The sequence below is a fragment of the Callorhinchus milii genome, unplaced genomic scaffold, assembly GCF_018977255.1.
Source record: "Callorhinchus milii isolate IMCB2004 unplaced genomic scaffold, IMCB_Cmil_1.0 Scaffold18, whole genome shotgun sequence".
Taxonomy (NCBI): Eukaryota; Metazoa; Chordata; class Chondrichthyes; order Chimaeriformes; family Callorhinchidae; genus Callorhinchus; species Callorhinchus milii.
Window position 1 is genome coordinate 5012176 of NW_024704759.1, and position 21936 is coordinate 5034111.

Consider the following 21936-nt stretch of genomic DNA (forward strand, 5'->3'; position numbering starts at 1 on the left):
TATCCACATTTTTATTCTGTATTAGTGGAACTGCAATACTTCCAAGTAAAATTTGTAATTTGTATACGGTGGGCTCTGGTTACTTTGCAGGAAGAGACTTTGGTACGTTGAAAACTCCGCAGCTAGAAAATCCCATTGCATTTATGAAACCTTGAGACAGCTTTCAACGATTAGGATTTTTACCAAATGGCCTGGCAACGGTACGCGGAACAACTGACTCATTATGTCTCCGAATACCGGTCTGCTTCATGTCTGCCACCCCACCATCAGTAGGCAAGCTTTCCTCCATGCCAACCGACCCTGGGCTCCCAGGCAATCGTGTGAAGTATCCTCCCAATGAGGCATCCTCCCAATCTGAAAGGCACTGTTATTAATGTAAATTATGTCAATTCTCATTCATTTTGCCCGTGTTTGAAGCTCCAGACTGAACTCTGCCCCGAAAGGGTTTTGACCTGATGGAGGTCCTTAAAATTATGAAAGGTTCTGGTGGGGTAGAAATGGGGAAGATTTTTCCACTTGTGGGGGAGACCAAAACCAGCGGCCATTTGGGCCGAATGGCCTGTTTCTGAGCTATATATTCTGATGTATTCAAATATATTCTAATGTATTGGCCGAGTGGAGGGAGCGGACCCGGTATCAAATGCCGGGGTTCCCCCCCCAGTGTTGCTACTGTTGCCACTTCAACCCTCCGCGGCGCCGGCAGGTGGCGCTCGGTGCCCCGCACGCTGGGAGGGGGAAAGCCCCGCTGCCCCTCAGTGCGCGCGCAGCCGCCGCCGATCACGTGGCCGCTTGAGGTGGCGGGCGGTCCACCGGAAACAGCCGACCCCGCTTCCGGCGCCCGCCCTCCCTCTTTCGGTGGTGGCCGTTGACGAACGCGGAGGTGAGCGCGAGGCGGCGGCGCCGCGGCGTTTAGTGACGGCCACTGCCCGCCCGCCCGCCGTGACCCTTCCCCGGTGGGCGGCGGGGAGACTCGCCCCGGGGCTGGAGTGGGGTTGGGAGGCGGCGGGTTGAGCGCCCGGTGGGGGCCGCGTGTTCTCCCCGCACGCGCCCAAGGCCCAGGCCTTGAGAAATCGTCACCGAGGCCCCGGTTGAGAGGAGCCCGAGAGGGAGGTGTGGGGAGGGGGGGGGCGGGAGCCGCACGTGGGTCCAGGCTTTCCTGGGCTGCTGCGGGGGGGCCCATAGACCCCGTCTCACACATGGGGCCTCCGACACTCGCCGGGACTTCGTATCCGGTAACGTTGGCAATGAAAGCTCGCGATACGACCGACTGCCGCAGGTTTTAATAGCACTATTCATCATCATCATCATCATCGCAATCCTCGCGTTTGATACGGCGCTTTTTCTTGTCTTCTACGCGTCTCAAAGCGCTTCACAGAATGGACCGCAAAGCGAATTGACTGTGTGTTTGTGGGCGAGGGGTTTGTCGCCCCTTCCCCCCCCCCCCCCAATCTGGCGCTTGGTCGTCAGATAGCCCGAGCCATTTCATTTCTGTCCCGAGAAATGGGTTCGTTTCTAACCAACTTCTTGCCGCGTTTAGGGAATAATAATAATAATAATACGTTCGATATCGCGCTTTGTCGCATACAGTCGCGACGTCTCAAAAGCACCGCACGGGGCTACGCTGTGAAGTGGATTCTTGCCGGCGATTTGTGGGTGAAGATGAGCGATTGTGCGTGTAACTGTTCGAGGGAAACCGTCGCAGAATATGGGAAGTGATAAGAAAACTGAAAAGGCCAGAGATGATCGATCGCTAGCTGGAAGAGAAAAAAAGGGTTAACATTTCGGATGGGTGCCCTTCAATATAGTTTATTTTTTGAGCTAACTCAAAAATATCCAGTTTAATGGTAGAGCAGATTTCTGTGAGGCACTTCTGAGATGTCCTCCTGGCTTGAAAGGCATTATCAAATGCAAGGATTATTATTAAAGCTACTAGTGATAGTATAACCAGTGTGATTTTGAACATACATGAAATACTTTAGGAATACTTCATAATCTTCACGTAAGTTATTGAAGATTGTATTTGCAGCAATTCATTTAAGCCTTGTAGGTTTGGTGATGCTTACCATTTACATATTTGATCACATTTACTATCTATTTCCAGGTCTTTTTTTTTGGCGTCTCTAGGTCCTGCTGTAACAAGGCATTGAAAATGCAGAACGACGCTGGTGAATTTGTTGACCTTTATGTTCCACGCAAGTGGTAAGTATAACATATTTGCAATATCCTTTGCATTGCATGTAGCTGTTGCACTTTGCTAAATTATGAATTTTCCCTTTTAGCTCTGCCAGCAACAGAATTATTGCGGCTAAAGACCATGCCTCCATTCAGATCAACCTTGCTGAGGTGAGTTAAGTCTTGGATCGGTCTAGATGTTGTAAATCCAGAGTGATCTTTGTTGAAAGATACACATCAAGGTAAAAATTCAGTTTATTATTACAAGAAGTGACTTGTGTGGAAATTTCATTTGTAGCTGACATTTCTTTAGGTAATATGCGTAATGCTAAATGGTATCCAGAACTAAATGTTCTGAATATTTTCAATATTTTGGCAGATTTCAGTGATATATTGCCACTGACCTGCAGATCAATTAAAAACATTCTAGATTTATCATGTTTCCTTCTATATCCTTATTTTCATTCCAAACTGGCCTTGTGTCAACCAGAAAACATTTAATTTTGACACGTAGACCTCCTTTGGGTATACATACGTAGCCGTTCTGTAAATATTACATTCCAATTTAGTGTCAGTGGTTTTACAAAGTATTATTCCAGTTGAATTGAGTATTTGTATATTTTAAAACTATTTAGAATAGCCCTATATAACACTAATTAAACTGTTTCAATCTTAATCAAATTGTATAAATATACTACTTTTCTAGTTTGCTGGCGTAATTCATATTTATATAAAGAATCATAAGAAATTGTGTATTACTATTTAAAGCTATTTTGGATTTAATAGCCATAAATATAATGGGAGTGAATCAAAGCTGCTCCTAAAGTAGAAGTGTGTATTAAACAATTGACATTTTTAAACATTTTTATATGACTTGTGTGCTTCTAAGCTTGGGTTGCCTTTAAATTTGAAAGGTTTCAAGGAGAGGAGTTCTAAATTAATATGGAATCAATGATGTGTGAATCAAGAGTGAAAGATTTGAGGCTGATATTAATTTGAGTATTTTTAATCCATTTAACTTCTTGTTAATTTTATCATAGGTTGACAAAGTAACAGGAAGATTCAATGGTCAACATAGAACCTATGCCATCTGTGGGCTATCCGTAGGATGGTAAGCAAACCGATCAATCGTTCTTCTTGCGTGCGAATAGTTCTGAGGCACTTGAACTCAATTATTGGGAATTTTTAAAACTGCAAGCTCAATATTTAAGTTAAACTTTACAGTTATTATAATAATAATAATCATCCTTGCATTTGATAAAGCGCTTTTCACGTCTTCTAGACGTCTCAAAGCTCTTCACAGAATATGCTGTAAAGTGAATTGACTGTATATTTGTGGGCGAAACGCAGCAGCCAATTGCGCACAGCAGTGTCCCACAAACAGTCGTAGATTGAAAATGACCAATTTATTATTGTTTTGTTTTGGAGGATTATTATTAGGCTCTGTGTGGAGTAAGGAAACTTGCCCAAGGTTTCGCCCTCTGCCTGGAATTGAACCCAGGTGTCTCGCTTGCAAAGCGAGTGCTCTAACCACTGAGCTACAGGACTCCACACATCAATGTTTCACCATTTTAAGTACAAAATAGTCTTAAGGGGGAAATTATCCAGCAGTATATGTGTACATTCATCAGAAATGAGGCCTTGGTTAGTTTATTTTCCCTCAATAATTCCTTCTTTTCGCCAACAAAATACAGTCAGTCCACTTTGTAATATATTCTGTGAAGAGCTTTGAGATGTCTCAATGACATGATAAGGTGCTATATCAAATCCAAGAGTGCTGATGCCATGCATGCCATAGCTAATTGATCCATCAGCTGGTTTCTGTTCTGTATAATGTATTTTGACATTGACCACTGTATTTACCAATTTAGCAATGGGGGGAGGAGGATTCCTGCTAACTACACTCTTAATGTAAATTTCCTATCTACTGCTGAAATCCAATTGAAGGTGCAGAGATTATTTCTTTAAATGCCCTTTATGTTGTGTCCATGAAAAAAAGTTTTATCATAGGTTTGTTATCTCAGAAATGTTTTGGAGAGGAAAGAAAGTCTTGATTGAAACAATGCAATGTATTGGCAGAGGGCCTTCAGCTCTAAACACTTTGTCCATTATAGGGGGAATCAGATGACTGCATCCTGAGGTTGTCGAAAAACAATGGTATTGTTACCAAGTAAGTGAACTGTTTCGTCCATTTGAATGACAAATTAATGTATTTTCAACCAGTATTGTAACCCCAGTCTGCTTTTTAGCAATCACCTGAAAAGAGTAGGCTCCTGTACAGTAGGGAGCTATGAACAACGTGTTTTCTAAATGAAAATACATTCACGTATCAATGTTACAGTTGATCCTACTTTAATGCAGTGTTTTCTAATTAGACAAACTCAATTCATAGAATCATAGAATTATACAGCACAGAAGGAGGCCATTTGTGTCTGTGCCGGCCCTTTGAGCTATCCTATGAAAAGAGCTATCCTATTCAATCCACCTCACCTCCCCTCTGTTCCTTTTAACAACTATTTTAAATCAGTGCCCTCGGGTTACCGACCCACCCGCCAGTGGAAATAGTTTCTACTTGTTCACACTATCGAATCCCCTCGGAATTTTGAAAACTTCTATTAAGTCTCCTCTTAATCCCGGCTTCTTTCGCCTCTCCTGATAACTGAAGTCCCTCATTCCTGGTAAATCTCCTTTGCACCCTCTCCAATGCCTTGACATCCTTCCTAAAGTGTGGTACCTAGAAGTGAACACAGTCTCTCGCTGAAGCCTAATCAGTGTTTTATAAAGGTTCATCATAACCTCCTGACTTTTGTATTCTATGCGCCTATTTATAAAGCCGAGTATCCCGTATGCTTTTTTAACAGCTTTATCTACTTGTCCTGTCACCTTCAAAGATTTACTTATATGACACCTCAGATCTCGCTGTTCCTTCACCCCCTTTAAGATTGTACCATCAGCTTAAGTTGACAAAAGAATAATTTTCAACAGCAGTAATTTTGATTACGAAATTTTGACCATTTCCTTTTTACAAAAAACACAGAAGGGGCCATTTTTTAAATTTCTGTAATGGACAGTGCAGTAGGTGTCATACTGAACGGCACTGGTGGGCAGATTCTTTGGTTATATGAACGTCAAGTATGTCCAGTATTAAGATCAATTACATTTTGTGTGTCATGTTAGACTGTTAAGGAAATTTACGGGTGGCTTCATTGTAAGGTCTATGAGAGCTGCAATTTAAGCTTGGTGTTATCTGAATTGTGTTGTAACATGTCCCTTTCTTTTTTCTAGGACCATCTAAAAATCTGAAGATGCTGTCTTTGGGAAATCTATCATTTGCATAGAAATAAAAACTCAAAAAAGAAACTTTCTGTGTTTTTATGCAGCACGAAATAGTTTATGGCAATCCAAGATTAGGTTCATTTGGTAATTTTGCTATATTTATATTGACTAATCATATTCTGAAGTTAGAGATACTACAATGACCGGCAAGTTCTTTATTTGCTTCAGACATTTGATTCAACACAGTTCATAGGCAAATTGTATTACTGGGATATTTGTACAATCGAAAATCTTATCCACTAAGTTGGCACATCAAAATTTCTGTTTGTAGTACTCTGCAGCCATGATATATACACAAAATACACAGTCGTCACATTACAGTATATTCTGTGAAGCGCTTTGAGACGTCTTGAAGAACTGATAAGGCGCTGTATCAAATGCAAGGGTGATTATTTATTATTACTGAAGGGCACAATTTCCTCTGGTGCTTTGGGATAACTTTTATTATTAATATCTGAGCTGCCAACGATCATGTGGATTATTTATGACTTGCCTGTTACAATTCTCTCCAGCTGCACTATGTCATACTACTACGCAACAAGAAATTACCCAGGTTAATCAAATAGAAACTGTGTAGCCACTGAGCTTCAGTGTATTAGTTGTTCAGAAATGTGGTCCAGACCATCCATTCTAAAGGGATGTGAGAGCAAAAAGATCACAAATTGTACAAGAAGGTCTTAACTGCCCGACCAAAGCCAATGGAAACCTTCACTTCTGAACACTGCAAGAACTAGTGCTGCCAATACAGTTCTAACTTTTGGCAGTATTTTTCCTAAAATGATCTGCCAAGTTCTGCTATTCACCAATGGGTGGTGCAAGAAGCATTCACACCAATTTAAATTTTCTAGCTCCGGGCATTCACTAAATCTTACAATGATAATGTACGTTTGTTGTGAATTGAAATCTACAAAGTTGTATAATGCAATAACCTAATTTAGAGGGTGTACCCGCTACTGAAGTCTGGTCAGCCCAGCACATCCCTGCCAGAGAGCTGTCGAGGTTCGCTTGTTACGAAGAGGGTACAAGATTTATTCATAAAATAATATAATAATAATGAATTAAAGGTTTACATTGAGTACAAATTCGTTAGTGAGTAAATATTGTGAAGCATTATCCGTCTGTCCCCCCGCTGGGGGTCAGGCAGTGGTGGATCCGTTGCGCTGAACCTGTTTATTCATTTCTATAACTTCCCGTAAACCTTTGTAAAAATGCAAATCAGCTCCAATCGTCAGAAAGCCCTGAAATGAAAGATTTTATAATCAGATTCAACTGTGGCAGCTACTCAGTGACCAATCAGCAGTACCTCTTGACGTGCAATCCCAAGTCACTTTGCTTGTCCATTCCTTGCAAGACAGTCATTCACTATGTACTCCCGAACCTGTTTCTTCTTCCAAAATGAACTCACATTTTTGCTTCATTAACTTCACTTGCCACTGCTCTGCCCATTGCTTTAATCAAGTCCTCCTGCAGTCTCTTTCCATCCTTCTCACTATTCAACAACAACTTGTATTATATAGTGCCCTTCACACAGGATAGTGTCTCAGAGCGCTTAACTACACGTGTCAGCCTGGCTTTCTGGCTTTTCGTCTCCCAAGTCGAAACGTAGGTTCAAGCCCCTCATCGGGACCTGGAACTCATATAGACTTAAGATGGGGCTCCAGTGCAGTTGATGTGCTGCCTTGTCAGATACCTTTTGCATGAGGCATTGAACCGAGGTCCCGCTTACCTGTTCAGGTGGACGTTAAAAATGCCTTAGCGCTATTTGATGTCGTGGCCAATAATTCCACAGTTAAAATTTTTCACTCACTTCATTCAGCTTGCCGCTTAACACTTCAAACAATCCCAAGCTCCTGTTCTCCACCCACATTACCTCCACACGCCTCCTCAAGCTCCCTCGATCCTCACCTCAAACGCCAATAGCAAAGAGGTCATGGACTTCGTCTCAAAGATAGACAACATCTGCTTGGTTACATCCTCTTCCCTAAGTTCCCCAGCACTCCCCCCATGCCTTCTATCTCACCTACTTTTTCTGCCACTGCCCCCACCCTACACTCTCAAACTTGCCCTTGCACTTGCTGCTATGCTTCTTTCCATTCTCTTCTGGCTCCATTCTGCTCAGACTATGTTCTCAGTTCATTGTGGAGAAATATATATTAGTCAGCTTTTACCATATGGTTTTCCATGACCTCTTTGATGAGGTCAATGCCTTCAGGAAGTGGAATTTGGACTCCTCTCATGGTTCTCTCTGTCAAAAAAGGAAATGGAAACATAAGAAGAGAGTTTGCAGCATCTCAACCACAAACATTGGTTCTTACGAAGAAGGCCTTTGGCCCATCTGATCTCATCCTTTCCAAACACCCATCTGATCATTCCCTCACTCCACCAATCAAACCCCCCTCAACAACCACAAACTGAACAAATCCAGTGTCCTAGCCTCAAACACCTTTCCAGTTGTTAATTATCCTCTGGGTAAAGAAAACCTTTTGTGGAGTATTGTAGCTTAGTGGTTAGAATATTCACCTCGCTAACGAGGACCTGGGTTCGATTCCTGGCAGGGTGAAATATTGGGCAAGTTTCCTTACTCCACACGCCTTTGTTTACCTAGCAGTAAGTAGGAACCCGGTTGTTGGTCAATTGGCGGATCGCTTTTCCGGGGCAATAATTTCTTCCAAAAAAAATAATAAATTGGTCACTTCAATCCATGACTGTTTGTGGGACACTGCTGTGGCAATTGACTGCTGCATTTCGCCCACAAAATATACCGTCAATTCACTTTACAGTATATTCTGTGAAGCGCTTTGAGACGTCTCGAAGACGTGATAAGGCACTATATCAAATGCAAGGATTATTATTACTCAAGGGTGCCTCTTGTTTGGACCATTGGCATGTTGACATATACTGACCATGTGTCTCCATGTGTATGAGACATTGTATAACCATCCAGGCTAGTAACTGAACCTCAGTGAGTTGAGCCTCCTGTCTCAGTCACACGCATGCCTGACTGTATATCACTGTCAACTTGATTTGACAATATTTATTGGGACTGCAATAAATCCAACCTCCCGGGAGATGGTTCTAATTTCACAAGAAAGGAAGTCAAAAAAACCTGCTCCTTGGAGCAGGACTTCACCAGCACATACTGAGCATTATTCCATACATTTATCACACTGTACAAAGAAGCTTTTCCTGATATTTATTCTGAACATACTTACTCCTTATTCCCAATTCTCTCCTCCACTCCAAATTTTTTGACTTCCCTTAACTCAAATCTATCACATTGATCTGCTGGGTGCCTGACACGTGGAAACCCGTTACAATGATCAGCTGAGGTGTCTGATACCTGATGAGCCGGAGGGAGCGATCTTGCCTCACTCCCACCTCTCTGACTTTTTCAAACCATACCAACCCGCCTGCTCCCTCTGCTTGATGGGCACTGGCCTGCTTCATGTCCCTAGCCTTCCCGCCACACCAACAGCATCAAGCTTTCTGCCCCCACCCTCTGGAAGTCCATCACTTTGTCTCTCCCCTTCCCTTACTTCCATCAAGGTCCATCTCAAGACCTTCCTCTTTGACCGTGTCTTTGGTTATCTTTCCCCCCTCGCCCTGTCCCCACACCCTTGGCCCCCAGACCCACCTCAGGGAAACCTTGCACTGTCCAACGCCTTAGTACATCCTCCCAACACTATAAAAGGTGTGATATAAATGTAAACCTGTATTGTGTATGAACGCTTGCTCACAGCGCAGTGAGCATGTAATGTGTGTACATACTATTGACGATTGGCAGGATGCTGACTTTCAGGAAAGCTTTGACTGGAGTTTGCAGAGGGATCAGCTGAAAGAGGAAAGCAAATATCAGTGGCTGGCCACATCGCCTCCCGACATGAGTTAGCACTGAACAGTAATGCACACTGTTTGCACACTTTCATTGGGTGAGGCGCTTGACACTCGTACACTGTGGGAGAGCGATGCTGCGACTGCAGCGAGGGCCTATCAGCCTAGCCTCCAACTCACCAACAGGTACTGCCAACAGGTGTGAGCCTGGCAATTACACAGGTACAGGGGTCAGCATGGTAATAATAATCCTCGCATTTGATACACCGCCTTATCACGTCTTCGAGACGTCTCAAAGCGTTTCACAGAATATACTGTAAAGTGAATTAACTGTATATTCTGTGGGTGAAACGCGGCAGCCAATTGCGCACAGCGACGTCCCACAATTACACAGGAACATGCGTCAAGCCTGGCAATGTGTGGGTTCAGGCCCCCAGCTGATGGTGGATACAGACCGCAAGTGATTCCAGGGTTGACTTTGGTGAAAACATCTTGAATCTGTTGAAGACAAAGTGATTGAATATATCATTCCCAATGGGCAGTGTCTCCCCCGCCACCACTCATTCACACTCCCTCCCCATTCCCCTCCCCCACTCACCTCTCACACTCACCTCAGACTCATCTCTCACACACTCCCCTTTCACGCTCCCCTCTCGCACGCCCTCCCTCACATGCCCCTCTCGCACACCCCTCTCACACGCCACTCACATTCACCTCACAATCCCCTCTCCCTGTCCACTGTCACACACCCTTCCCGCCCCCTCACCCCCCATGCTCCACCTCTCACACTCTCCCTCTCACACTCATCCCCCCTCACCTTAACCCTCACTCCCCTCTCACACTCACCTCTTTAAGTCTAATTTTATTGAGAGGCTTTTTGATTTCATGGTGACTTGTGCACTCAACTTCGCCTCCTGAAACAATAACAATCTCAGTGATTAACCCGAAGTGAGACGTGTCTGAATATTGCACTGGACTCACTGTGTCCTTTTGTTTTGTTGCCTCATTGTATCTGAGATACTCTAGGTTCTAGGTTTTTATAAACCTCTATAAAGTCCCCTCTGACTCATCTCTCAAGACTGAAGAGCCTGAGCTTGCCGGAATCGTTGCTCATTCCTCTAATCCTGGGGATCATCCTCATTGCTCTCCTCTGCCCTCTCTATACTCTGGGGAGCCCCTTATGTCACAGTGACCAGCACTCAATGCAGTATTCAAGGTGTAGCCTCAACCAGATCCTCGAACAACCTGAGTATGATGTCTGGGGATCTTAAACCTTAAACCCAACCTCATTTAGCCATACAGTATAGCCCAGCATCATGTTTGCCTTGTTTACTCTTGCCTCACACCGTGTTACATAGTGAGTGATGAGTCGAATAACAACCCAGGATCTCCCTCAGCTTCCCCCCTTTGATAACGTCTATCCAGCGATTGAGTACATGTGGTTCCTATTCTTGGGTCCTATATGAGGTATTTATCTGCATTGAATTGTTGAAAAAGAAACTGCATCCTGATGTTGTCAGAGTGTGGTGGAGGAACACAACATTACCATGATTATGGTGGCCAGCGTCACTGTGGGGGAGTTCGAGGGCACGAGGAGGACATTCATCAGAGCGCTCACACTGACCATGACACCGGAGGGTTTGATGGTACAGTGAGGAGGAGCCGTGACCGACAGCTCCAACAGCAAAGGAGCCTTAGTCGGGGACGTCACTGGGGCCTGGACACCAGCAACAATAGGAGGAAAGCAGTGTTATTCCCATCCACATTACCCAGACTCGTACAGAGTGACAGACACTCATTGTATAGCAACAGACACTACAGACGCTCACTATATAGAGTGACAGATGCTCACTGTATAGAATGACAGATCCTGGCTTCTCTCGCCTCTCCTCATACCTGAAGTCCTTCATTCCTGGTACCATCCTGGTAAATCCCCTTTGCACCCTCTCCAATGCCTTGACATCCTTTCTAAAGTGTGGGGTCCAGAACTGAACGCAGTCTCTCGCTGAGACCTAACCAGTGTTTTATAAAGGTTCACCATAACTCCTGACTTTTGTATTCTATGCCCCTATTTATAAAGCCTAGTTTTATCTCCCTGTCCTGGCAAAGATTTACTTATATGAACCCTCAGATTGTACCATCAGCTTATATTGCCTCTCCTCACTCTTCCGCCCAAAATGATTCACTTTACATTTCTCCACATTAAACTTCATCTGCCCCGTGTCTGCCCATTTTACCAGTCTGCCTATGTCCTCTTGCAGTCTGCTACTATTCTCCTCACTGTTTACTACTTTTTCCAGCTTAGTATCATCTGCAAACTTGGAAATTGTTCTCCCTATACCCAAGTGCAGGTCATTTATACGGATCAAAAACAGCAGTGGTCCCAATACCGACCCCTGGTGGACACCACTGCACCCTTCCCTCCAGTCAGAAAAACAACCTTTCAACACTCTCTGCTTTCTGTCTCCCAGCCAGCTCTGTATCCATGCTGCCACTGTCCCTTTAATAACTTAGGCTTCTATTTTCCTGACAAGTCTCTTATGTGGCACTGTATAGTCACTCAACAACAACAAAATTACATTTGTTTCTCTTTGACCGAGCCTTCAGCTCCCCTCTCGACTCTCTTCCCCCTCCTCGCTCCCTCCCTTCCCTCCCCTCACCCTGACCATTTCCCACCTCCTCGCTCCCTCCCTTCCCTCCCCTCACCCTGACCATTTCCCCCCTGCTCGGGTCATGACCCAACTGTGCAGCGCCTTGGGACGTCCTCCTGACGTGAAAGGCGCTTTATAAATGGAATCTTGTTGTTGTTGTTGTTGTTGTTGTATAGCGCCCTTCACGTCGGGAGGACATCCCAAGTTGCTGGACAGTGTACAGATTTTTGGACACGAGCTGGGGTCAGCGGGGGAGAAGGGAGGGGAAGGGCGGTGACCGATGGCATGGTTGAAGAGGAGGGTTTTGAGGCGGGGCTTGAAGGAGACTAAGGAGGGGGCGAGGCGGAATGACTGGGGGATGGAATTTCAGAGGTTGGGGGCAGAGTGGCTGAAGGCTCTCCCGCCGATGGTGGGGCAGGTGGGTCGGGGGACTTAGAGCAGGCCGGAGCCAGCTGAGTGGATGGAACTGGTGGGTTGGTAGGGGGTTAGGGGGTTGCAGAGGTAGGGTGGGGCAAGACCATATATATATATATATGTAGAGTGACAGACGCTCACTGTATAGAGTGACAGACGCTAACTGTATGGAGTGACAGACGCTCACTGTAAACATCACTGACCTGAAAAACAATTGCTCCAAAGAATGTTGTCCTCAACAAGTAAGCGAAATCCAGCGACATCTAAACCCGTGAAAATTGCAATTAGCAATCATTGTAATGAGGGCATTCCAGAAACTGCAGTAAAGTGAATGATTCAGAATGGAGTGAACGTCTAACCTGGCTCTCTGGAATCTGAATCCTTAGAACATTGGCCGTGTAATAGGCAAACATGGCCGAGTCAAAGAAGTACTCAGAAACGGCCATGTGCAGCATCCTGTTCATCTCCTTCACCACTGGCACCACCCCTCTGTAGGCCAGTGTCTCATTCTCATTCTCCAGTGGATAAAACATCCCCTGAAACAGGACACAGCGAGCATGAAACATCGCACCACTTGCTCACTCCAGAAATAACACCACTCGCTCGCTCATTCCAGTAATATTAACAACAATAACTTGCAATTATATCGCGCCCTTCATGCAGGATAATGTCTCAGAGCGCTTAACGATGGTGAAGCCTGACTACCAATCAGGGCGGATTGTAAGCACGGTCAAAGAGGAAGGTCTTAAGGCATGATCTGAAAATGGGGAAGGAGGGAGCAAGGCAGGAGGATTCAGGAAGCGAGATCCAGAGCTTTGGGGTCTTGTGGCTGAAGGTACGGCCGCCGATGAGGCACAAGCAGGAGGCCAGAGCCAGTCGAGCAGCACCCAGAATGGCCAGGAAATGGAATACAATTTGGGTTGTGAGAAGGAGATCTTAATCTCGTTGAGGAGTCTTGTAGTTCAGTAGTTAGAGCACTCGCCTGGCAAGCGAGAGACCTGGGTTCGATTCCCAGCAGGCCGAAACCTTGGGCAAGTTTCCTTACTCCACACGCCTAATAATAACCCCTCAAGAAAATATAAAATAATAATTTGGTCACTTCAATCCACGACTGTTTGTGGGACACTGCTGTGCGCAATCGGCTTTCGCGTTTCGCTCACAAAATATACAGTCAATTCACTTTACAGGATATTCTGCGAAGGGCTTTGAGACTTCTAGAAGACATGAAAAGCGCTATATCAAATGCAAGTATTATTATTATTAATCCCACACTCCACTAATGTCACACCGCTCGCTCTATCCAGCGCCTTCGACATCCTCCCGATGTGAAAGGCGCTATACAAATATAATTTTGTTGTTGTACCTTCATTAACATGACACCACTCAATCACTTACCCCAGTGATATCGCACTGCTCACTCAATCACTTACCCCAGTGGTATCACACTGCTCACTCACTCACTCGCTCACTTGTGATATCACACTGCTCTTACTCTGAAATCCATATCCAGCCGGTCAGACATGACCTTGGGGTCACTGAGAAGAGAATAATCAATCCCCACGTATTTATCCACAGGGGTTCTCACTGGAAAAGAGAAACAGTGAGATGAGTGAGCCTCTTCTGGAATTGACCCTGTGCAGTAAATGAAGTAAAAGTATCTTGTCAATACAAATTAATTTTCTCTTAAATATTTGGATACTTGTCTGTTTTTATTGAACCAGTCAAACCCATTGTGGTGTGGTGTGGGAGGGCTGTCCTGCAATCAGAGCTAACTCCATTCCTATTTTTGAAGGCATTGGAGTCAATGTTATGGGAAACTTTCATCTGGAGACTCTCTTCAAGATCTGAATTTTTTAGGCTGCAAACACATTCACAAAATCTCTTCCTTCCACAAGATGCAGCCTGCCATTTTTGCACAAACCATAGGAACCTAGCACAGGAGCCATTTAGCTCATCAATCTCTAGGTTTGCTCCTGCAATCGAGCCACAAATAATAATCTTTACATTTGCTAACGTACATTTCATGTCAGGAACACAGCTCAAAGCACCTCACAGGAAATACTGTAAAGTTCAGCGACTGCACTTGTCATGAACCTGGCAGTCAATTTGCAGTGTGCAATGTCCTTTCGAAGGGGAAGGTTTTCTATAAACGTAAACTGATGGTGTTGTTTGCAAATGCAGCCTAAACATGGACACTGCCCACTGACACCATCATTGCCATTGATTGTTATTGACCTGGAGAATTCGAGCTTCACACACCTGGAACGGTATCCATCATAGTGTTGAGTGAGACCAGTGCTGCGTGGCTCAACACTGGGCAGATCTACAACATCAACAGAAAAGGATTAGTGAGGGAAGACAGACAGAGAGAAGGCAGGCAGAGACAGATACAGACAAACACAAGCACAGATGCAGCCAGGCAGACAGATAAAGACACAGACAAGCAGACAGAGAGAGGGGGAGGGGGGGTGAGAAAGGGTGGGTGGGGGGGGGGTGGCGAGAGAGAGAAATGGAAGGGGAGGAGGGGGGAGGGCAAGGAGGGCGAGAAAGGGGTGGGGGTAGCGAATGAATGAGACGGGAGTGGGCAGGGAAAGAGAGAGGGGGGGAGGTGTGGTTGAGGGTCATGGGTGGCTTACCTGCTTGTTTAAGAGAAACCGTATACCCATGGTGAGGAACACTGACATGATTTGATAAACACTCCTGCAAATAAAGACAGCGGGAAAGTGAGGAATTGAAGGTAGTTACTATTTACATGCGAGTCCCTATACTAACCTCACAATTTAGCCCTTCCATCTCTCGTATCATTCTGGTGAATTTGTGCTGGACTCCCTCAAGGCTTTCAACAACAACAACTTGCATTTATATAGCGCCCTTCACATGGGGTAGTGTCCCCGAGCGCTTTTCTGACAAGTGCCAGGCTGTGGGGAGAGGTTTGAGGCTCCCAGCCTAATAACAGGATTGCAATATATTTGAATACATTAGAATATACAGCACAGAAACAGGCCATTCGGCCCAACTGGTCTATGCCGGTGTTTATGCTCCACATGAGTCTCCTCCTGCCCTTCCTCAACTAAAGCCTATCAGCATAACCTTCTATTCCTTTCTCCCTCATGTACCTATCGAGCTTTCCCTTAAATACATCTATGCTATTTGCCTCAACAACTCCTTGTGGTAGCAAGTTCCACATTCCCGCTACTCTCTATGTGAAGAAATTTCTTCTAACTTCCCTATTTGATCTATTTGTGTCGATTTTATATTGATGGCCCCTGGTTTTGGTCTCCCCCACAAGTGGAAACATCTTTCCTATGTCTACCCTATCAAAACCTTTCATAATTTTAAAGACCTCTATCAGATTAACCCTTACCCTCCTCTTTTCAAGAGAAGAGTCCAAGCGTGTTCAGCCTTTCCTGATAGGTATAACCTCTCAGTTCTGGGATCATCCTTGTGAATCTCCTTTGCACCCTCTCCAGTGCCTCTACATCCCTTCTATAATGTGGGGACCAGAACTTCAGTATTCTAAGTGTGGTCTAACCGACGTTCTATAGAAGTTTACCGTAACTTCCCTGCTTTTCATTTCTATCCCTCTAGAAATAAACCCCAATGCCTGGTTTGCCTTTTTTATGGCCTTGTTAACCTTCTACTTTTAGTGAATTGTGTATGTGTACCCCTGGATCCCTTTGCTCCTCTAACCCATTTAGTTTTTTTATTTTCCAGGATGTATGGAACAATATGCACAAAACGTGTTTGCCGTCTTACTTTAATGTTCCAGAGAACTGTGCTGTCAAGCTGCTGATAGCCGCAGTGCAGGTCATGTTTGTGATTTTAAGTCTCCCAGCCGCATTGCGTCCGAGCATCAAAACCGTCTCAAAACTCACTCCATCCGCTGACGCGTTGACCTGACCCACGTCATGACTGCAACAAAATTCAGAGTCATGAAACCAGCCTCTCCCTTCCCAGCCCCCACATTCCCCCATGCCCCTCGCCCCCTCCCTCAGTGCAGGGGCCGTATCATCCTGTCCGTTCCCTCCGCTCTGTGGCCTGCTCCACGTTCCCCCACCCGGCCCACCCCACCATCGGCAGTCGGGCCTTCAGCCTCTCTGCTCCCACCCTTTGGAACTCCATCCCACATTCCCTTCGTCTCGCTCTCTCTCTTGCCTCCATCAAGGCGCATCTCAAGACCCTCCTCTTCAACCACGATTTTGACACCCTCCTACCCTCCCAGATCCCAACCTCCCCCCAGCTCGGGTCCAAATCCCTGATTGTCCAGCGCCTTGGAGCATCCTCCCAACATGAAAGGCTCTTTACAAATGTAACATTGTATTGTATTGCCCTCGCCCCCTCCCTCAGTGCGGGGTGAACACAGCGTCAGACACTCACAAGAGCCAGTAGAAGAGCTTCCTGTGGAAAGTGATTGAGATGGAGGAGTTGTGCACTTGGAAGCAGAGGCCAGTGTTGGGGTGGAAAAGCAGAGCAGCCGAGGAGAGGTTCAGGTCCACAATCCTCACACTGTCAGACACCAAAACACATCAGGGAGAGAGGCGACCCCAACCCCAAACCCCAAACCCTGGCCCCCAACCACCGCCCCCTCCCCCACCCCCAAACCCCAACCCTGGCCCCCAACCACCGCCCCCCCCCCCCCCCCAACCCCCAACCCTGCCCCAACCACCGCCCCTCCCCAAAACCCAAACCTAGCCCCCACCACCGCCCCCTCCCCCACACCCAAATCCCCAACCCTGGCCCCCAACCACCCCCCACCCAAACCCAACCCTGGCCCCCAACCACCGCCCCCCCCCCACCCCCAAACCCCAACCCTGGCCCCCAACCACCTCCCCACCCCAAATCCCAACCCGGCCCCCAACCACCGCCCCCTCCCCCAATCCCAAACCCCAACCCTAGCCCCCACCCACAGCCCCCTCCCCCAAACCCAGACCCAATCTCAACCCGCAGGCCCAACCTACTCGCGGATATTGTAGTGGAAATTCCCCTCCTTCCCCGACAACTCTGGGATTGTTATGTTCTCCAGTTCCTCAGCCACAAAATTCAGCCCTTCCTGTCGGACTATAAAACAAGAGATCTCAGTTACCCCGCACACATCTCCTCCACCTGCACACATACCCCACACACCAACTCCCCAAACACACACACACCACATGCACACCAATACCACACGCACACCAACACCACGCGCGCACACATACCAACACCACACGCCCACACACACCAACACCACACGCACACACGCACACACCAACACCACACGCACACACCAACACCACACGCACGCACGCACACATCAATACCACACGCACACACCAACACCACACGCACGCACACACCAACACCACACGCACGCACACACCAACACCACAGGCGCACACACACACACCAACACCCCACGCACACACCAACTCCCCAAACACCACACACCACACGCACAAACACTACACACCAATAACCCCCCCACCCCCGCTCCATCCCGCTGTGTGTTCTCACTGAGGTCCAGCCCCGATGATGTGATGCGGATGGTACAGGCGGGTTTTGTTTCTGTAGCGATGCTCAAGCTGAACAGCTGCACAAAGAGGAGGACGAGGACCGCCATGACACCTGGACAGTCAGACACAGCGTCAGTCAGTAGTTCCCTCATATACTGCCCCCCCGACCCACACACACACAAACACCCCCCCACTTACAGCCTTTTGCACACATACGCAGAAGACCCCCACACACACAGACCCCCCCACACACACAGACCCCCGCACACACACACACATACACACACAGAACCCCCCCACACACACAGCCTCCGCACGCACAGCTCCCCCCCCCCACCCAACACAGCCCCCCACACACACACACACAGAACCCCCCCACACACACAGCCTCCGCACCGCACAGCTCCCCCCCCCACCCAACACAGCCCCCCACACACACAACACACAGCCCCCCCCACACACACAGCCCCCCACACACACACACACAGCCCCCACACACACACACACAGCCCCCACACACACACAGCCCCCACACACACACAGCCCCCCCACACACACACAGCCCCCCCCCACACACACACACAGACCCCCCCACACACACACACCACAGCCCCCCCCACACACACAGCCCCCCACACACACAGCCCCCCCACACACACACACAGCCCCCCCCACACACACAGACCCCCCCACACACACAGACCCCCGCACACACACACACACAGCCCCCACACACACACACAGCCCCCACACACACAGCCCCCCCCACACACACACACACACACAGCCCCCCCACACACACACAGCCCCCCCCCACACACACACACAGACCCCCCGCACACACACATACACACACAGAACCCCCCCCACACACACAGCCTCCACACCGCACAGTTCCCCCACCCACCCACACACACACAGCCCCCCCACACACACACACACACACCAGCCCCCCCCCCACACACACAGCCCTCCCCCCCACACACACACAGCACCACAGCCCCCCCACACACACACACAGCCCCCCCACACACACACAGCCCCCCCCCACACACACACACACAGCCCCCCCACACACACACACAGCCCCCCACACACACACACAGCCCCCCCACACACCACACAGACCCCCCACACACACCAGACCCCCCCCACACACCACACACAGACCCCCCACCCACACACACAGACCCCCCCCCACACACACACACAGACCCCCCCACCACACACACAGCCCCCTCCCCACACACAGCCCCCACACACACACACAGCCCCCCCCACACACACAGCCCCCCCACACACACAGCCCCCCACACACACACACAGCCCCCCCCCCACACACACACAGACCCCCCCCACACACACACACAGCCCCCCACACACACACAGCCCCCCCCCCACACACACACACAGCCCCCCCACACACACACACAAACCTGTCCGTGTGGGGGGTGGTGGCGTCTGTGTTTTGTAGTGTCTGTGGGAGGGGGGTCTCTGTGTATAGGGGGGGGACGGCTGTTGTGGGGGGGGTCTCTGTGTGTGTGTGGGGGGGGGGGTGTCTGTGTGGGGGGTCTGTGTGTGTGTGTGTGAGGGGGGTCCCTGTGTGGGGGGGGTCCCTGTGTGGGGGGGTCTCTGTGGGGGGGGTCTCTGTGTGGGGGGGTCTCTGTGTGGGGGGGTCTCTGTGGGGGTCTGTGGGGGGGTCTCGGCTGCACTTTGACGAAGCCCCGGACAGTGTGTGTCAGTCACCGGTGATCGTGAGCAGCGCTGAGGCTTCAGCGGCGGAGAGTCACCGACACCGACACCGCCACTGTCCCCGAGACTCACCGCGGCCGCGGCTCCGCAATACCGACTCCACCCGCACAGCAGCTCCAGCGGAGGGTCCGTGTGTGTGTGTGTGGGGGGGGGTCTGTGTGTGTGTGTGGGGGGGGGTCTGTGTGTGTGTGTGGGGGGGGTGGTCTGTGTGTGTGGGGGGGGGGGGTCTGTGTGTGTGTGTGGGGGGGGGGCTGTGTGTGTGTGTGGGGGGGGTCTGTGGTGTGTGGGGGGGGGGGTCTGGTGTGTGGGGGGGTCTGTGTGTGTGTGGGGGGGGGTCTGTGTGTGTGTGTGGGGGGGTCTGTGTGTGTGTGGGGGGGGTGTGTGGGGGGGGGGGTCTGTGTGTGTGTGGGGGGGGTCTGTGTGTGTGTGGGGGGGGTCTGGTGTGTGTGGGGGGGGGTCTGTGTGTGTGGGGGGGGTCTGTGTGTGTGTGTGGGGGGGTCTGTGTGTGTGTGTGGGGGGGGGTCTGTGTGTGTGTGGGGGGGGGTGTGTGTGGGGGGGGGTCTGTGTGTGTGTGGGGGGGGTCTGTGTGTGTGTGGGGGGGGTCTGTGTGTGTGTGGGGGGGGGTTGTGTGTGGGGGGGGGTCTGTGTGTGTGTGTGGGGGGGGTCTGTGTGTGGTGTGTGGGGGGGGGTCTGCGTGTGTGTGGGGGGGGGTGTGTGGGGGGGGTCTGTGTGTGTGTGGGGGGGGGTGTGTGGGGGGGGGGGTCTGCGTGTGTGGGCTGTGTGTGTGTGGGGGCGCTGGGGGGGCAGTGTCCAGGTCTGTGTGTTTGGGGGTGGGGGGGGCAGTGTCCAGGGTCTGTGTGTTTGGGGGTGGGGGGGCAGTGTCCAGGGTCTGTGTGTTTGGGGGTGGGGGGCAGTGTCCAGGGTCTGTGTGTTTGGGGGTGGGGGGGGGCAGTGTCCAGGGTCTGTGTGTTTGGGGGTGGGGGGCAGTGTCCAGGGTCTGTGTGTTTGGGGGTGGGGGGGGGGGCAGTGTCCAGGGTCTGTGTGTTTGGGGGTGGGGGGGCAGTGTCCAGGTCTGTGTGTTTGGGGGTGGGGGGGGGCAGTGTCCAGGGTCTGTGTGTTTGGGGGGTGGGGGGGGCAGTGTCCAGGGTCTGTGTGTTTGGGGGTGGGGGGGCAGTGTCCAGGGTCTGTGTGTTTGGGGGTGGGGCAGTGTCCAGGGTCTGTGTGTTTGGGGGGGGGGGGGCAGTGTCCAAGGTCTGTGTGTTTGGGGGTGGGGCAGTGTCCAGGGTCTGTGTGTTTGGGGGTGGGGGGCAGTGTCCAGGGTCTGTGTGTTTGGGGGGGTGGGGGGCAGTGTCCAGGGTCTGTGTGTTTGGGGGTGGGGGGGGCAGTGTCCAGGGTCTGTGTGTTTGGGGTGGGGTGGGGGCAGTGTCCAGGGTCTGTGTGTTTGGGGTGGGGGGGGGGGGCAGTGTCCAGGGTCTGTGTGTTTGGGGGGGCAGTGTCGGGGGGTGGGGGGGCAGTGTCCAGGGTCTGTGTGTTTGGGGGTGTGGGGGCAGTGTCCAGGGTCTGTGTGTTTGGGGGTGGGGGGGGGACACTCCCCTGCGTGAGGGGCTCTGTATAAATACCGCGTGTTATTTTGCGCTGTTATGTAATGTTGTGGGAGATGTCGGGGGGGGGGGGGGGGGAACATTCAGCCACGGACTAGAGAAGCAACACAAACACGTGGGCGGAGTGAGAACCTGCGCCAGCGAGGGGGGGGTGGGGTGGGGGGGGGGGGTGGGTGGAGAGTGATGTCCAGCGCGGGCCACAGGGGAATCGTTCGGGGTGGGCAGAGACATCATGTTCAACATCTCTCGCCTAAACCAGCCCCCCCCCAAAAAAAATACTCTCGAGCGAGGTCACTTAAGAGGGGGAGGAGGCGCTGAGTCGGGTAATCGAGGAACAAAAGCCGTCGAATTATTTATTGAGTCATCGCACTTTGGGACGTCCTCCCCCAAGTGGAAGGCAACTTGGTGCGTAAAACGTATTTAAACTCGAAATGTTTAACTGTATCGTGGATTAAGGCGGTTCTCCTACACTAATTTTTTTTTCCCCTAAAAAAAAATTCACAAAATGAAAGGCCGGGGATAAAATCTTAACCACTAGCATTAAGTAAATAAAAATAAACAGGACATCAATAAGTCAATAAGCAGAATAAACATTAAATACAGAGTAGATAATGGCAGCGCCGGCGGTGTCCAGACTGCAGAGTATGGTTATTTGTGGACAGCGAGACGCGGGGGAAATGCTTACGT

At 49.4% G+C, this 21936-nt stretch overlaps 2 protein-coding genes across 5 annotated transcripts; one reads left to right on the forward strand and one right to left on the reverse strand.

Moving 5' to 3' along the window:
• Nucleotides 1–805: 805 nt before the first annotated feature.
• rps21 (ribosomal protein S21) lies at nucleotides 806–5532 on the forward strand. Its single transcript, XM_007884599.2, is given in 7 exon segments — nucleotides 806–880; nucleotides 2102–2199; nucleotides 2280–2343; nucleotides 3213–3267; nucleotides 3270–3283; nucleotides 4287–4342; nucleotides 5458–5532. Coding segments are annotated over 6 exon segments (249 nt in total). The 5' UTR covers nucleotides 806–880; nucleotides 2102–2149; the 3' UTR covers nucleotides 5468–5532.
• Nucleotides 5533–6019: 487 nt separating this feature from the next.
• LOC103173059 (phospholipid transfer protein) lies at nucleotides 6020–19772 on the reverse strand. Of its 4 annotated transcripts, none has more exons than XM_042341704.1 (16): nucleotides 19721–19772; nucleotides 17898–18008; nucleotides 17363–17462; nucleotides 16782–16910; nucleotides 16161–16316; nucleotides 15041–15104; nucleotides 14664–14727; nucleotides 13897–13988; nucleotides 12764–12940; nucleotides 12608–12667; nucleotides 10886–11056; nucleotides 10186–10253; nucleotides 9795–9837; nucleotides 9277–9340; nucleotides 7677–7753; nucleotides 6020–6746 (listed from the first exon to the last, which is right to left on the reverse strand). In XM_042341704.1, the coding sequence occupies exons 2-16, from the start codon at nucleotides 18001–18003 to the stop codon at nucleotides 6645–6647; spliced, it is 1473 nt and encodes a 490-aa protein (XP_042197638.1). In that variant the 5' UTR covers nucleotides 18004–18008; nucleotides 19721–19772; the 3' UTR covers nucleotides 6020–6644. The 4 variants fall into 4 exon arrangements, with proteins under 4 accessions (XP_042197638.1, XP_042197637.1, XP_042197636.1 ...); XM_042341703.1 differs by having other exon boundaries at nucleotides 19643–19762; XM_042341702.1 differs by lacking the exon at nucleotides 19721–19772 and adding an exon at nucleotides 19333–19388.
• Between the last annotated feature and the right edge of the window lie 2164 nt (nucleotides 19773–21936).